At 38.6% G+C, this 16,940-nt stretch overlaps 2 protein-coding genes across 3 annotated transcripts in view; both read left to right on the forward strand.

Moving 5' to 3' along the window:
• The window catches only part of LOC108241723 (serine palmitoyltransferase 2), a 22,306-nt gene extending 11,044 nt beyond the window's left edge, over positions 1-11,262 (forward strand). Inside the window, exons 7-12 of the mRNA XM_025008005.2 lie at positions 812-917; positions 1,436-1,655; positions 2,340-2,466; positions 4,152-4,287; positions 4,366-4,495; positions 8,809-11,262. Coding sequence (XP_024863773.1) covers positions 812-917; positions 1,436-1,655; positions 2,340-2,466; positions 4,152-4,287; positions 4,366-4,495; positions 8,809-8,928 — 839 coding nt within the window. The 3' untranslated portion in view covers positions 8,929-11,262. The remainder of the gene's footprint in view (positions 1-811; positions 918-1,435; positions 1,656-2,339; positions 2,467-4,151; positions 4,288-4,365; positions 4,496-8,808) is intronic.
• Positions 11,263-12,930: 1,668 nt separating this feature from the next.
• The window catches only part of LOC108241772 (alcohol dehydrogenase 1-like), a 6,482-nt gene continuing 2,472 nt past the window's right edge, over positions 12,931-16,940 (forward strand). For both annotated transcript variants that reach the window (XM_037977967.1, XM_017426186.3), the window contains exons 1-8: positions 12,931-13,078; positions 13,861-13,962; positions 14,598-14,739; positions 15,053-15,140; positions 15,233-15,452; positions 15,566-15,826; positions 15,900-16,032; positions 16,665-16,803. In XM_037977967.1, coding sequence (XP_037833895.1) covers positions 13,061-13,078; positions 13,861-13,962; positions 14,598-14,739; positions 15,053-15,140; positions 15,233-15,452; positions 15,566-15,826; positions 15,900-16,032; positions 16,665-16,803 — 1,103 coding nt within the window. In that variant the 5' untranslated portion in view covers positions 12,931-13,060. The remainder of the gene's footprint in view (positions 13,079-13,860; positions 13,963-14,597; positions 14,740-15,052; positions 15,141-15,232; positions 15,453-15,565; positions 15,827-15,899; positions 16,033-16,664; positions 16,804-16,940) is intronic.

Raw genomic sequence — 16,940 nt, forward strand, 5'->3', positions numbered from 1 at the left:
TTTTCATGTTCATACTTTTCAGTTGGCCAACATTTCTATAAATCCTTTGTTTTTATTGGTCTTCAGTAATATTCTAATTTTCTGATATGATGAATTTGAGATTTTCATTTGTTGTCATTTGTAATCATCAAAATTAAACGAAATAAACATTTGGAATATATGAGTTTGTATGTAATGTATGAATATAATATACAAGTTTCACTTTTTAAATGGAATTACTGAAATCAATCTACTTTTTCATGATATTCTAATTTTATGACCAGCACCTGTATTCCTTTCATCTCAAACACAGTTTTCTGGGTTTTCTTATTGTTTTATTTATCGTTGGTTATTGTTGATGTGCTGGTTATGTCTCAGTTGTTGTGCAACCTGTTTTTTTTTTACTTTTATGTTTAATATAACACTTGCTAAAAACACAATTTAAAGAAATTAACTTTAAAATAATTTCTCTCCCTGAAAGACACCAAAACAAATCGAAATAGGCAACAGAAGGACAGCCTAATAAACTGCACGTGGTTTTATGTCGTCACTGCTCAACCATTAAAGGCACTCATTGCAAACTATTAAATCAAACATAAAAAGATTATCTTAAACTAAACCAAAGGCTGTAGTTTCTGTAGATAAGAAAAGCTCGTTTGCAGCCGATCACAAGTTTTGCTTACAGTTTTTTTTAATTTCAGGACATGTTAACCATCGATATGAGGGGCAAAAGGCTGATTTTGTTTCACTCTTTGATTTATTTTTCTTTTTTTTCTGACCGGTCTGCATGACATGAGTGCCTTTAATGTTTTTGTTGCCTTGTTCTTGTCAGATATGCAGAGCCTTGAGAAACTGCTGAGAGAAGCTATAGTTCACGGTCAGCCCAGGACTCACAGACCCTGGAAGAAGATCCTGATCGTTGTAGAGGGTATTTACAGGTATCTACTGAGTTTTCTTTCATTTTATTATCTTTATTTATTTTCTCTTGATCTTCTGAGCTGTAGAGATTAGCATTACTGATAAAACAAAATGGAAGAACATCCATATTTGATGCATTTATTAATCCTAAGAGTGTCCTTTGCCAAAATAGTGGTTGCTTTTCTTGAAATCATAAATTGAGTTAACTATTACTACATTTTACAAAAAGTTGTTTCAACAACTTTGCAGCAACTGATCTCTGGAAACAGTTCTGTCCTGTCCAGGTAAAGTTTGGAATACGGCACAAAGCGCTCACATTCAGTGCAATAAATGAAATATGTGAGGTTTGTTTTTGTTTGACGGATGGTCTTTTCAGCAGTAATGCCTTTGACACCGGCAGTATAAACCTGTTTTGAGGTAATCGATTTCACCATTAAGAGTATGTGAACAGAAACCTCTTTGATGGAACTGATAAAGAAATTAACACCAGCACAAGACATCAGTTTTCTTTTTCTTCCTCTTTTCTTTTTTTCTGCAGCATGGAGGGCAGTATAGTGCGCCTCCCCGAGGTCGTGGCTCTGAAGAAGCGCTACAGGGCCTACCTTTACTTGGACGAGGCCCACAGCATTGGGGCTCTGGGTCAGAGGGGGCGAGGAGTGGTGGATTACTTTGGTCTTGACCCCTGTGATGTGGATGTACTAATGGGCACCTTTACCAAGAGCTTTGGTGCTGCAGGGGGATACATAGCAGGGAAAAGGGTGAGCCTGGAGTTTGATCTTCTGAGCGCTGGATCTCTTTCTGCACGCAGAGGTCTAATATATGTTAAATATGTTAAAATATAGTTCCCCATGTGTTAACCTATTATAAATATGACACTTTAACTACAATATTTTGGTGCAAAGAGTCTTAAAAGCTTTATTGTACAAATGACAAATGGCCAAAAGGCAGCCGGTGCCTCCTCTGTGTATCAGTGCTGTTACTGGAGATATCAGATCCTTCTTTCAAAACAAAACTAATGAGTCAGAAAATGAATTTTTACTCTGAGACATCTCCAACAGATTACAGGATGTCTTTATGACAGCATAACTAAAACATTCGGAAGGATTTCTGCTTAATTATCAAAATCTGGGGATGGAATTTATTCTTTTGCTATTTGTACAAATATAACTTTCTCACCATTTGTGTTTTAATAGACCATTTAAAATTAAATAAAGAGCTCGGTATAATTTCATATTAACAAATGATTTTAATCATTGTAACTAGCTGTTTGAAGTTTTGTAATTTTTTTTTAGTGATTAAATTAAACTGAAGCAAGTTGAAGATTTGATGAAAAAGCCTATCTTTGTCAAACCTTTCATGCTTTAAGAGAGTAAAGATTACTCTCTATGCATATATATGTTTCATCTGTTTGTTGTTACCTAATGTGTATTTCCTGGGTTTAGGAGCTTATCGAGTACCTGCGCTCCCATTCTCACAGTGCTGTTTATGCCACCTCCATGTCTCCTCCTGTGGTGGAGCAAATCATCACTTCTATGAAGTGCATTATGGGAGAAGATGGAACAACAATAGGTAAGTTCAGATTTTCTCAGAGTTATAAATTAGCACAGATGACATTCAGACTGTGGGTCTTTAAGGATTTAGTGGAATCTGGTAATGAATTTAAACGTAAATATCATCACCGTTAGGCAGAAACCTTTCAGGAAAGGGAAATATTTTTTGGTTTTATTTATTTTTTTATAAATAAGCTGTGTTGTGACAAGGCACAAGCTTTCGTTTTCCTGAAGTAGCCATCTATAAAACCACAGACAGACATGAAGAGTGACCAGTGAAGTTCATTTAAAATAAAATAAAATAAAATTGAGATGCAAGACTGCATTGCCTGTCCGTGAAAAAATCCTAAAATGCTCAATTTATGCCTTTTTTAAGTGTATTGGAGAAAAACTTGAAATTAAATGGGTTTTTTCTGCAAATGATTAAAGAATGTGACCATTTAAACAAATTAAAAGTGAAACTAGACAAAAATTTAGATTCAATTGTGGTAAAGAGCATCACATAAACTACAAGATTGCAGGTTTTCTTGGTTATAGTACTTATAAGTGTTTGTTTTTAGTCGTTTTTCCCTCTTTGAATACATTCAGACATTATTTGGTAATGTCTAAATTTTTGCAAATACTGGTAACGAGACTTGTTTGTTGCTTTAATTGGCTCTTGTAAGTTTCATCTTTAGGCACCAGGGGTCAGTACAATCTACTAAAATCTAGGAAATGTTCAACCACACAGTTATATTTAGACATTTAGACATTTTTAGAGCTAAAAAAGACAAGGTAATCATTTTTGAAACATAGCAGGTTTTATGTTTATTTATTTTTTTAACCAAAAAGGAGGCACATTTTTCTAACTTGATTGTTTTGTCTGTTTTTGCGATGCCTGACCTATATTAGTGCTTCTTTTCTCTGAGTTTAACCTCCCAGACTCTGCAGACTTCAGTCTGTTTTACTCTGATTGGCTAAATGGAACCTAAAACATGGCTGAACTAATAACTTGATTTTTTTAAACTAATTTGTGAATGAAATGGAAATAAGTTTGCCTTGTTTCAGTCTACTCCTGATGCTTTTCCTGCTGCATACATCAGTACTCTGTGTGCAGGTGAAAGTAAATTTCTGAGCTCGCTGACAGTTTGTTGATGGGAGCCGAGCATTTCAAAGCAGCCAGTCAATCTCCTTCTCTCCTGGGAGGGAAGGAAATTACATTTCAGAGGAACTTGGAAACTTGATCACCCAACGATGTCTGGATGCTGCAACTCTGACAACATTTTCTCACACTTATAAGTGCGATTGTGTTCGGCTGCTTGTCAAACATCCCCTTTCATCTTTTCAAAGAATCTTCAACACGCTGCAGAATAATTTCCTCTTTTAGCCTTTCAGAAAGACCTGCTGAAGAATAAACTCATGCAGGTTTTTGTTCTGTTCTTCAAAGACCCATACAGACATTTAAATATCATTTTTTTCATTATTTCTCCAACTTTAATGACCAAATTATCCTAAACAGAGGCGAAACACATATTGTGCTGCTCTGTAAATATGTGCTGCTCATAAATAAGGCATTATGTAATAAAACGTATGAGGTATTTACATTTAAATGACTGAGGAAACAGGAGTCAGAGCACCATAGATGATCATTAAATATACATTAATGTGATACAGATGCTTGTTGAAGCCTTTCCTGTCCGCTCTCATGATGATGGTTCTCCCCAGGCTCTGACCGAGTTCGGCAGCTTGCAGAAAATACAGTCTACTTCCGCACAAGGCTGCAAGAAATGGGTTTCATCATCTACGGCAACGACGACTCCCCAGTCGTACCCATGATGCTCTACATGCCCGCCAAGATCGGGTGAGCCTCCAACGGTGCGGCCGAGTCCAAACTGTGCCTCTCCACCGTGTCCTCAGATCGTTTTCTTTGTCTCCTCAGAGCGTTCGGCAGGGAGATGCTGAAGAGAAACATCGGGGTGGTGGTCGTGGGCTTTCCTGCCACGCCCATCATCGAGTCCCGAGCGCGCTTCTGCATCTCCGCCGCTCATTCCAAAGACATGCTCGACAGGGTGAGCTAACACTTTGTCCGTCTCCCGAAGACGGCGATGATGTCCTTGCCTGTGTCTCTGTGTGTGTTTGTTTGTCTGTAATATCAGCAAAATATCTCATCACCACAGAACAGATTTTAATGAAAGCTGGTTGTACATCTACAACTTCTGAAGTCAGCCTGATTCAAGATGGCCACCACAGCAAAGCAATCTTAACAAACACAAAAATGTCCTACTTGTTCAGTTTTACAGGTTTTGAAGTAAAATTTGTTGTGGTAGTAGCTGAGACTGATCGCACAAGATCTGTGTTTAAAACTTTGTCATTAACTGTATGTCTGTTAGCAAAATATCTCTTGAACCACTGAACAAATTTTAATTTAACTTTCAGAAAATAACAATTATGTTTCATTACATCTACAGCTTATTAGCTTTTGAACCACACAGCCATCTGACCTTAGAAATCATAAAAATGGTTATAACTAAAGCTAAAATTTGGTGTGGTAGTAACTGAGCAATGTCCTCAACACATACCTTTGCATTAACTGTTGGAGTCAACCCCGTTTTTCTGTTAGCAAAATATCTTCTGATTTCCATTAAACTCAGAAAGTCACCATTGGCAGCACATCTACAACTGACTGACTTTTGGAGTTACCCTGATTCAAAATGGCCACCGCAGCTAATTGACATTAGCTTACACAAAATTAACTATACCTCAGTGAATTTTACAGATCTAGAGCTAAAGTTTGGTGTGGAGGTAGCTGAGAGTCATTCACAACACGCTCCCTAACCACTAACAGGTTAGAGTTTTATTGCAATATGAGATCTCACGTAATATTTTCAAGGTTTGACCAAAACGGCTCCAACTCTGTCATTTCTCAACAAAGGATGATTTTAGTCTAAAGCAGCAGATGTGCAGACTTTCAAGGAATTTTAGTCCTTTGATTTAGAAATTGGGCATTTTATTGGAGGAAATATTGCAAAGTATTTAAAAGTTCTTCTGTGGCACATTTTTCCCAACAAAACAACCTAATTCTAGTTATTTAGTCATGGATAAAGAGTCTTGTTTTGTATTTTGTGGTTATTAACACTGCAATGCTAATGCAAACAGAGCAGTCACAATAGTGATTAAAGACAAACTGTTTTTCTGATAGTGAGCACTTTGTCACATTTGCTCTTCTTAAAGCTGGTACATGATGGCAATTAAGTTCAAGCTTTTACACAGTTCCCACTTTGTATTCAGTTTGCAAAGTCAGCACTTTTTTTTTCTGTTAGAAGAAAAGAAAGGCATTTTACCCCTGCAGTGTGGTGACTTTACATGTATTGATCTTGATTAGTGTTGCACAGATACATCTGCGAGTTCTCTGCCCACATGGAAGAAGGAGCCGACTGAAGCCATTACTATTCAAGTTACAGTTCCTCTAATTAGTCAGAACTTAGTCCCATGCCCCGCTGCTTTAAGCTCGCTTGTTCTTTTGAGTAAAGTTCCAGAGAGCTGTGACTAATTACAAAACCTATGCATGTGTAAAGTTTTCCAGCATGTAGCTTATCAGCAGGACCTGACCTGCAGGACTCCAGAGGAAGGAGAGGAGTTGGTGCTGACAGGCCTGGTCCAGTGGAGCTGATTTTATATATCGTTTCAGCTCTGCCCTATAAAGTCAGCTCTCAGAGTGTTGGAATGACCTTGAAATTATTTGAGACTTTGCCAAGAGATCAGAGGGACATTAAAGGGAACCGGGGCTGAAATGGAAGGACACGGGGATGATCTCCGCTGACCTGAAATGTCTTTTCTTGAAGTGACTTCAGATGAGCTGAAGCCCTCCTAGCTCTTTGTCTGACATCCAGAGAGTCGGGGAACTTTTCACTGACGTGAATCCATTTAAAAGCTACATTACGGTGCCAATTGGATCGCTCTGCAGGTTGATGTCTAAAATATTAAAGAGCGCTTTGAGTCCAAAGCTCCACTTCAACCAGCAGCAGTACTTACTGCGATTGTCTGTGGATGTACAGACTGTGCAGCGTTTGATTGCTGTTGGCAACACATCAAAAAGCTGCCCACTCGTCTCAAGGAGGGCTCTTCTGCTGTACTCGCTGCAGGCCTGCTGGCTCTTTCACTGTCAGTCACCGTTTTAAACCGGAATTATCAACAGTCTGTTTCTTGTTGGAACAGTTATCTATCTTGGGGGGTGGAAAATCTGTCCGAAAGAATGCAGAGAGAAACCTGAACCCCGTGATTAGTTGTGGTTCCATCAACACAGAGCTGGTCATTAAGTCTTATTGATCAGATTTGTGCACTGGTTCAGATTGTGGTCACCACATTGGTTTGCTTACTTCTTCTCTTCATCTGCTGCTCAGTCTTTTTGCTTAGTAAGAAGGAGGGAAAAACCATGGAACGGTTGTATCGTCAGCATTAAATGATGCAGTTTATCTAAAAAGCGCCTAATGTTCCAAATTAAAGTTGTAAATCTGTCCAGGCGCCCACCCCCGACTGTAAAGCACGTCTGACAGATGTTTAATCATCTCCCGTGTCTGAAATGGGTGTGTCAGTGGGCTCAGATATATTACAAGTGTTGCTACATCTGAAGCTGTTATCAACCCAGAACAAAATGAGCTGAAGACAGAGAGTGGGAGGACTGAAGTGCTGTATTCTTTTATCTGTCATGATGGTGAAATCTCTCTCTGTGTGTTAGCCTTCTTCTCCGGATCACTCCCTCGTACTTTGAAGTGTCATGTTGGTTTGTATGTTTCTTTCATCCTCCGCTGAGCTTGGACCCTCACACGTGCATGTGTGAGTGTGTTCATTCACACATCTGACCACTTGAATATTCGAACCTTAAATAAAGGAGTCACAACTTGTTTTCATTCATGTTGTGCAGAGTGCCACACAGTTCTAACGTAGGACGTTTATTTCTGATGAAATGTAAACTGGAAACGTTTATAAAGACCAAATTCTGTGCCGTTCGACAACAACACAGGACCTTAAAGGAGAGTTTCACATCAGATCCTTTGTGACTCTCATGCTGTTCTGAAGACATTAATAGGACAAAATTTCAATTTAAAAGTCATTACTGTTATTAATAAAGTAAATTTCTCTGCTCCTGATAATGTCTTCATGCCTCCTTGTGGAGACACGACTAGTTTGTTTTGTATTCATGGATTCTATGGTTCTGTAGTTTTAATTTCTCCTCTGAAAAGGTTGTTCAGAAAGCTGCTTTTTCACTTTCTGACAGTTTTGACATCCTGTTGATTCTGTTCAGTTACTGAATTCATCCATCCATTCATCCCGTTTCTGCTGCTTATCCGTGGTTCATGATGTGGAACAAATATTCAGGTGTTTGTTGTGTGTCTGCTGGGACCCCACTCTTCCTCGTGGATCACTCCATTATTACAAAGGCTTATTGTTATTTCTGGTGCCTGTTTGTGGTTTTAATCCTGTGGCTGGTTACTGAAGCTCCTGGTTGAGAAAGTGTTTTTGCAAAGCAGCACTTAAGTTTTTCTTGCTGAGACAGAGCAGAAGTTCTGGGACAGCTGAAGAGAGTTGGGTCACTTTGAAGTTCTGCTTCTGCTGTGGTTTGACCACAAGAAAAGATTTTCAGTGATTTCTTTTTTTTTTTTTTTTTTTTGGTCACCCATAAATAAAAATGCATTTTGAGATTACCATCCCTCATTTGTTGCAACAGAGGTTGAGTCTCATGGATTAGTCCCACTTTTGTTTAATATTAAACAAAACAATTGTTTAATATTCTGATGGCCACTTCACTTTCTCTTCTGTCATCGCCATCATCCGAACCAGGTGTGGCCATCTGGATTGATCAGATATATCATCAGGATGCAGAACATGAACATGGAGCCTGACACATAACGCTCCAGGATTTACTGCAGTTCTTTGACACTGATGTTGTGATGACAGTAAATTTACAGTATATCGTGCAGAAAGTAAAAAAGCACCAACACTGAAGCTACTCTGCTGAGTTTTGTTGAAATGTTTTAGAATTTTCTGCATTTTAGTTTGTTTTTCTGATCTGTGATTTAGTTTTTGTTCAGTCTCTCAGCTGCAGTCAACAACTAACCAAAGAGTTAAATATTTCTAACCAAACTGAGGCTGCAAGAAATGTAAATATCGGGATGAGAATTTTAAAACGGAGATCAAAATAAATCCTTGTTTTCACTCTTTTTGAAGATATTAGTAATTAAAATTCTTCCAGGATGTTTAAGGATTCACTTGGAGCACTTCTTATTTCAGCTTGAATGAACATTTGTTTCTCCTTTACTCAGTCTGATAATGCTCATGTTTTTCTTCATGTTGGTTTCTTGGTTTGAACTCTAAATGTCTGCAGGCGCTGAGTGCCATCAGCGAGGTGGGGAACCTTCTTCAGCTCAAGTACTCCCGTCACAGAAAACAGCCGTCTGTGACGCGGCCTTTCGATGATAACGTCTACGAGGACATTGATGACTGATGGAGCACTCTTCTGCTGAAGTGGCATGAACCAGAACGGCCACAGAAAATACAGGTCAAGATGGATCCCGAGTCTTGATGAAGATCAAGACGTGCACGACTCTTTCATAACCCCAGAACAAATGGAAAGCTCTTATCTTTTTGCCTTAAACACGCAGAACGTGTGTTAAACACTGAAAGCGCTCCTCTCTGTTTTCTCTTCTTTTTGTCAAGACTTTCTATTTTTGTTTTTATTTTTTGGTTGTGTGTCTGGGGTTCTTACGGCATGTTTGGTCATTAAAACTTGGTGTTCCTCTAATTAGGTGGGCACCATTTCTCCAGACGTTAAAGAAAGGAAACACTAAGCTGACATGGTTTTATTGTTCTTCATAAAGATCTAATGTGAATTCAGAGTTATACTTTTAACCATTAAAGACCTTTTTTTTTAATTTTTTTATAAGTCCAGTACTTTTCAGGTTGCTGATTGTTGCCATAAGCAGAAAATGCTGAATGTTGCATTGTTTGCACAGAACCACACGTCTTCTTTTTTTAACCGTTTGTCAGTCAAAGGTTTCTTTTTGGGGATTTTGTTTAAAAATCACATTCCTGGAATTCTTTTAAGGAGCACAACCGTTCTACAAATGCTTTGCTTGGAGCATGATTAGACCAAACATGTACAACCAAATTAGGTTTGTTTTGTTGATTTTATTTTTTTTATTTTACTCCTAGTTATATTTCTCAGCCATGTAAAGAAAATGTAGCAAATAAGTTGATTGCAGGGGACCTTTAGACAGAAATATTTTCTTTTTGCAAAAAAAAAAAAAAGACTTTATAAGAACCAAACTTCCATATTTGCTAAGACGACATTCCTGTCTGTTCATAGAATATAAAGCTAAAGCCTGCAGGCACTTTGTGTAACATAGAAACTTCTAACTTTCTGTAGAACCATGAGTTTTTCAAATAAAAAAACAAGCTTTTTTTATTTAAATTGTTTAAATGTAACATGTTTGTTTATCTGCTCATGAAAATAATAGGTTTGGGTAACATTTGGCTTGATTTTGTAAACTTTCTTTATCCAAATTTTGCACAAGATTGTTAAGATTAACAACAAACACTCGTGATCGGTTCTTTCTGTTTGCCTTTTGTTGATACATCAACCATATCATTGTTACTGCCAAAAGGAGACCGTGCTGTCACCTGTAGATGGCATCATGTTTAGCTTCTGTTGTGAGCAGACGACCTTTTCTTCTGCTCTGTAATCGAGCTGACGATTATCAATCAATATTTAGATATGGTGTCACCAAAACTCAAAATAACTCTCCAACTCTGAGTAGAATGAACTCCATTCTAACATGTATAAGTTGTTATTTAGTTAGCTTTAATAACATTTGGAGTATAACTTAGAATGGGTAGTTTAAAATAATTCAATTACCTTTTTTACCCCCAAGATTACCACTGGTATCCATCAGTGTGTGTTTGTTTTTTTCCTCAGTTTGGCTGTATTTATCTTGTTTAGTCTTGTAGATCATGTCAGACTTGAATGAACACAACATTTTATTTCCTTTCTGTTGTTCTGTTTCTGTTTCTTTTTAGTCACTAAGAAGCACCCAGGGGATGGTGAACCCACCGCAAAGAAGTGATTGTGTTTCATTGTTTAGTTAAACAAATCAGTCTTTAATGACTTGTGTTTGCGTGCACAGTTTCTGTCAATAATGTCGGTTTCTGCACATTTTCCATGGTTTTTTTTGGGGGTTTTTTTTTTACTTTCTCTACATCATGTTAATGAGTTTAGGGAAAATATCCCTTTGTACTGAAGGCAGCTGTTTAAAAAAACCCTTGCATACATCAACACTTGCACGTCTGCACTCTGACAATGTATTTTGCAGCCACTTCTAGTTAGGACGAATGCATGCACACAGAGGCAATTTAACACTGAAACTGCTTTGCACAGACGCTGGTGCCCAAAGGTTTGTTTTGCTGATGTCTTTTGCTGTTCAAGTTAAGATATTCGAAGAACCTTTTTATCTTTGCTCCTAAACGGTTGTACACAGTCCATTTTTCTGTTTTCTTTTCTGCAGAAAAATCTGAATCCCTGAATACCACAAGTCCTCAATTATGTCATCGCTCCTGTAGATGCAGGCTCGCGTTTTGTTTTGGTTTACATATTTAAACATTTGCACACAAGCAAAGGATCAGATGACGGTGAAGAACTATGATCTGTAGGATCCCTCGTGGCCTGATGACTTATTGATAAAGTCGAGCAGAAATTAAACCTTCAGATTTGTTAGTTCCTGACAGTGTTTTGTTTCTGAAAAAATGTCATCCAATAAATTTCTTCTGTTATTGAAAAAGAAAAGGATGAATCATCGTCATGCAGTGATGAGTTAAAATGCTTCATTTAAATTCAGCTGTTTGGTATTTCTGTAACTTGGATCATGTCACAGATATCTTCTGATACACACTGGTGCCTTTTAAACAAATTGTTTTTTATGAAGTAAGAAGATGGTGTGAAAATTGGATTAATAGTTTGACTACTTACTTTATGACTAATTATATAATCAGCACTGATTGTGTTGTTTTGTTGACACAGTAACATAATAATGTCTCATTAGATCATTAAAACCTGTCTGGAAATGTACAGTTTTTAAGGACTCCTGTTTGTTACCTTCTGACCTTTATTTCCCACTCTCACAGTAAATCAGCAAAATGTAAACCTTGTTTGATGAACTTGCACACTATATTCAGCTAAGTAAATCTGTTCTACTACTATTGCATTTTTACTTTAAATCTGACATGGATTTTAAAGCTAATTTTAACAACATTTCTGTTATTGCCTCTGCTTTTAGAAAACTACTCGACTGACTGACTGAGAGCTGTGATAACTAAGGTAAATGTTTCCCTGTGGGATCAATAATCTGTCAGTCAATCATCCATCCATCTTCTTTACCCAGTTCTCCTTTCCAGGTAGTCGGGGAGCTGGTACCTGTCTCCATCAGTCACTGCCAGAGGTGGACTTCAGCCTGGACAGGTCTGCTGCTGGGATAGTTAATTTCGTTGACGGTATGACCTGAAACTTTGCCACATCAGTGGTTGGGACCATGACCTGGACTGAGGGACTTTTAAATGTTAGGAGTTTGACTGATTAGAGGGTGGGGACGTTAAGGGGGTGTTAATTTATTGTCTTCCTTCTGGCCTCGTCCTGGCTGCCATTTGTCTGCGGTATACCGAGGTACCTGTAGCTGTCCTGGACGTCTGCAACGTTGCCTTCAGGTAGTTCATCCCCTTCAGTTGGGATCACCTTGGACATCATTTGGTTGCCCTTATCCACACCGAATGACATACTAATATCCTTGCTGTGTGTCCTGGTGAGGTTGATCAGTGAGTCGATGTCTCGCTCACTTCTGGCATACATCTCGATGTCATCCATGTAGAGGAGGTGACTGATGACTGTTCCACTTAGGAATCCGTATCCATAGCCACTCTTTGCAATCATCTGGCTGAGAGGGTTCAGGACCATGCAGAACAGAGCATCACCTTGGTATATTCCACATTTGGTGCGGACTTGCGCATCGTGTGTGTGAAGAGAAACCAACACAACCAATGAAAGAATTAATGTTAGCATGTAAAAATGACCAAAATAAAATCACATCTTAGAAAACTTAACTTTATATTTGGGTCATTGTCATATGTGATATTAAGTATTTTTGCTTTATATGAAATACTGATGTGTGCAATGTTTGCCTTTCAGATGGACATTATGTAAAATGAAACTAAACGAAAAAACTCATTATTCTGTGATTAAATTATCACAATTACTCCATTTTACCTTCGATTCCTTCATCTGTTTCACAAAAAAAAAGCTGACTAATTGGCTAAGTTTGAACAGGTGGGAAGAGAACTGGAGTTAGGCAACAGGTTTTACTACATGAGGGAAAAGAAATTAAATCCTGATTTTCTTTATTTTCTATGGGGTAAAATAACAGTTTCAAATTGTGATGAAAACCATCTGACTACCCTCCCACATGTGAAGTGTTGCGTAACTACGTTTCCAGCTGTAGTATATAAACCAAATCCTGACAGATTTGCAGCCTCTTTCTCCTGTCCTGCAGCTCTCCTTCAGATCCTTTTTAATTTGTGGGGTTCAATCGACAGAAATGGCTACAGCTGGTAAGGTAGGTTTGAGAACGTCACTATGTTCAACTGTTTTTTGTTTTTTTGGGGTGTGTTTTTAGAGTGCAATCAACTAGAATATGTTTAACTGAAGAAAACATCCCCAAATTGTCAAACTTGATAAAAATGTAAAAAAAAATAAATTAATTGCTGCATTGTTTTGGCTAAGGTGAAATTAACTTGATGCTTGAAGAGTGGGTGGATTTATTAAATCAGCAAAAATATATCTTTGTAAGACTTTCATGCTTTTTTTTCTCTTATCTGTAAAAATGCATTGTATTCTACTTAAACCAGTTTAGGTATTATTTCTGCTGCATGGGGGAGAGGGAAAATGAATAATGAATATGTGTTTCATGGCCAATCTGTTTTACGCAACTGTGGATTTTGGCAGCCTGCAGTGGAAAGTTTGACGGGAGAAGAGGAGTCAATGATAAAAGGCCAAAAATGCATGCATGTTTGGCTCATAAAACATGTACTTTGAACTCTTGCTTTTCATTTGATTTTTGCTTTTTACAGGAGCAGTTTCATATAAAAAGCAAATGTTTTAATGTTTGCATGCTGCTTTAAATATTTTATATCAAGATGTTAAAAGCTTTGACTTGACATAGCAGGATAGTGAAGCTAGGAGCTGAAATGGGCTTGAAATTTGACATAAAAACACTTTAAATTACAGTTGTCACTTGAGTGAGAGCTTGGGGCATTTCTTGGACTTTTCGTGGCGCCTCTCTGGAATGTAATTGAGCTGCAGAAGCAGCAATTCATGCTGGTGTCGCTGCCGCTTTAGGTCATCAAGTGCAAGGCAGCAGTGGCCTGGGCGCCCAACAAGCCTCTGGTGATTGAGGAGATTGAGGTGGCGCCACCTCAGGCCAACGAGGTTCGCATCAAGGTGAGACAACCACTGTCAGGATGCAGACATTCACATGAAAACAGATGTCTCTGTGTGTTTGTAACAATGAGTGGATGGAATCTGTAGGAGTGGGACATGCCTACAGATTTTAAGAACTTAGTTTTTTTTTTCCATTTTGAAATGTAGAGAAAAGGTAAATGTAAATAAATCCACTCTCAAAAAGTCCAAATAATACATAATAAATAAATAAATCCCTCAGTTTTTATATTTTGTTTTAGAATCACCCACATATGCTTTTTGTCTTTAGATTTGCAAGATTGTGCATTTTCTTTCTTGACTTATTTTTTAGTTTTAACTAGTAACAATCTCAAACCAAAAGCTAATAATGTTTGCACCGTATCTTTTAGGCTGTGTATATTTAAAAATAAAGAAAAATCAGCCCTGGAGAACAATTAATCAAGTCAATTTTAAAATACTAAAACATTGAAATGATCAAGTTGCTGCAGTGAACTGAAGAAATTTTAGACAGAAACTTTTAACTCTGAGGTTCTACATTCAAATATTTGGATGGAAACTTAAAAAATGTGAACTCAGTGCCCTTATCAATCACGCTAAACTGTTCTGTTCAAAAGAAATGAGGATCTGTGTTTCATTATTGTGCGTTTTGCGAACAGATTGTGGCAACGGGGCTGTGCCACACGGACTTGTACCACCTGTTTGAGGGGATGCACAAAGATGGCTTCCCAGCAGTTCTTGGCCACGAGGGAGCTGGCATAGTGGAGAGCGTTGGTCCTGGTGTCACTGAATTTCAACCAGGTCAGTTCCACCTGAGTCCCTACGCTTTCATTCCCCTATTTGCTGTTTTTAGCTTTGTAATTAGTGTTAGAAAAAGCTGCAGTTGTTGTTTAAAGAAAAAAAAGAAGCTAAAAAGCACACCCTTTTAAATAAAAGCCCACCATGGCACAGTTGTTAGAGCTGTAGCCTCACAACAAGAAGGTTGTTGGTTCGCCTCCCGGCCTTTCTATGTGGATTCTGCATGTTTACCCCGTGCATGTGTGAGTTTTTTTACTGCTAAAGTTGCAATTGCTTTTATTATTTGGTCTTATCTGCATTTGTCTTTGAAATGTAGGCGACAAGGTTATCCCCCTGTTCATCTCCCAGTGTCAAGAATGTCGTTTTTGTAAAAATCCTAAAACCAATCAGTGTGACAAGGGATGGTGAGGTGTTTTGTTTTTCCCTGAGTTTTGTTGTTTAATTCACCCAAAATAGTATGTCCATTCATAAATCCATTTGTTTCATTTTTGTGCAGGGCTGCCGAACGTTACGATGTGATGGCCTTAGATGACTCCAGGTTCACCTGTAAGGGGAAGAAGGTCCTGCAGTTCATGGGAACCAGTACCTTCTCTGAGTACACCGTCATTAATCAGATTGCTGTGGCCAAGATCGACCCTGCTGCTCCTCTGGAGAAAGTCTGTCTCTTTGGCTGTGGGGTCTGCACCGGGTTTGGAGCAGCAGTGAATACTGCCAAGGTTTGTGGATATGTGATAATAAGTAGACAACTGAAGTGGAACAAAGCTGCTATTCATGAGCATTGAGACATCCAATCAGAGTGCTACATTCACCAAACTGTTCCTTGGTTTAGGTTGAGCCAGGCTCCACCTGTGCCGTGTTCGGTCTGGGAGCTGTGGGCTTGGCTGCAGTCATGGGCTGCAAGTTTGCCGGAGCCAAAAGGATCATTGCTGTCGACGTCAATCCAGACAAGTTCGAAAAAGCCAAAGTCTTTGGCGCAACGGAATTTGTGAACCCCAAGGATCACAATAAACCCATCAGCCAGGTGCTAGCTGAGATGACCGACGGAGGAGTGGACTACTCCCTGGAATGTGTTGGGAATGTGGGAGTCATGGTGAGGATAAGTCTAATATATCTACAAAATAACTGAAGGGGGTTTTCTGACTCTGCTTTTCTTATCCACACAGCGCAGTGCCTTGGAGTCTTGTGTGGCAGGTTGGGGAGTCAGTGTGATTGTTGGATGGACAGATATGCATGACTTTGCTGCACGACCCCTACAGCTCATCACTGGACGTACGTGGAAGGGCTCCCTGTTCGGAGGTGAGACATACAATTAGCACTGTTTAATGTTATGCTTTAGGTCCTGGCTGTCCAGAAGGACACCTGGAGTACTGGTTGGTACCAAATAACCAGCAGGACTGTGGCTTGTGTGGTTGTGGAAGCAAAAAGTTGAGTATAGGAGGAATTCAGGAGAACCTTGGAGAAGGACTGTGGTTGGCCTAGTTGGTCCTGGTAAACCCTTCAGCACTTCACAGACAGAAAGCAGGACCCATCCTAAGCTATGCTTGGTTTGGGTGTTGAACTGTTGACCTCCATCAGGAATGTTGTTGTGCAGGGTTGCCTTAATCTGGCAACTATATCCATTCTAAGAAGTTCCTTTACTCAGGCAGAAGTGATCAGTGTAGTTAAAAAGTATTCATTTTATGAAGGGAAACAAGGCTAGAGAAGCATCTGAGTAGGTTTATTTATAAATCAATCAGTAACTTGAAAGACATTTAACTTAGTTAGTGATTTGCTTTAACCACACAATGGAATGAACACTGCAGCAGTTTTTTTCTTTGGTTTGTAGGTCACAACATTGATCAAAAAGCTTTAGTCTTTTGGCTTCAGTCAGTCAACCAGTGTTAGAATGAAACATGTTTGCTAACTGTAATATGATTTGTCTGACTCAGGGTTCAAGAGTAAGGATGGTGTTCCTAAGATGGTTAAAGCCTACCTGGATAAGAAGGTGAAGCTGGACGAGTTCATCACTCACCACATGACTTTGGCTCAAATCAATGATGGTATTGAGCTGATGAAGCAAGGCAAATGGTAACCTTTCTAAACCTGCTACATTGTTCATACAAAAAAAGTTAAAAAACAAAAACAACTGGACTTCTATTCTGTAGCTGAAGACGTTTCGCTTCTCATCCGAGGAGCTTTCTCAATTCAGAAATAGAGAGTGTGGA

The sequence above is a fragment of the Kryptolebias marmoratus genome, linkage group LG10 (genome assembly GCF_001649575.2).
Source record: "Kryptolebias marmoratus isolate JLee-2015 linkage group LG10, ASM164957v2, whole genome shotgun sequence".
NCBI classification, from domain to species: Eukaryota; Metazoa; Chordata; class Actinopteri; order Cyprinodontiformes; family Rivulidae; genus Kryptolebias; species Kryptolebias marmoratus.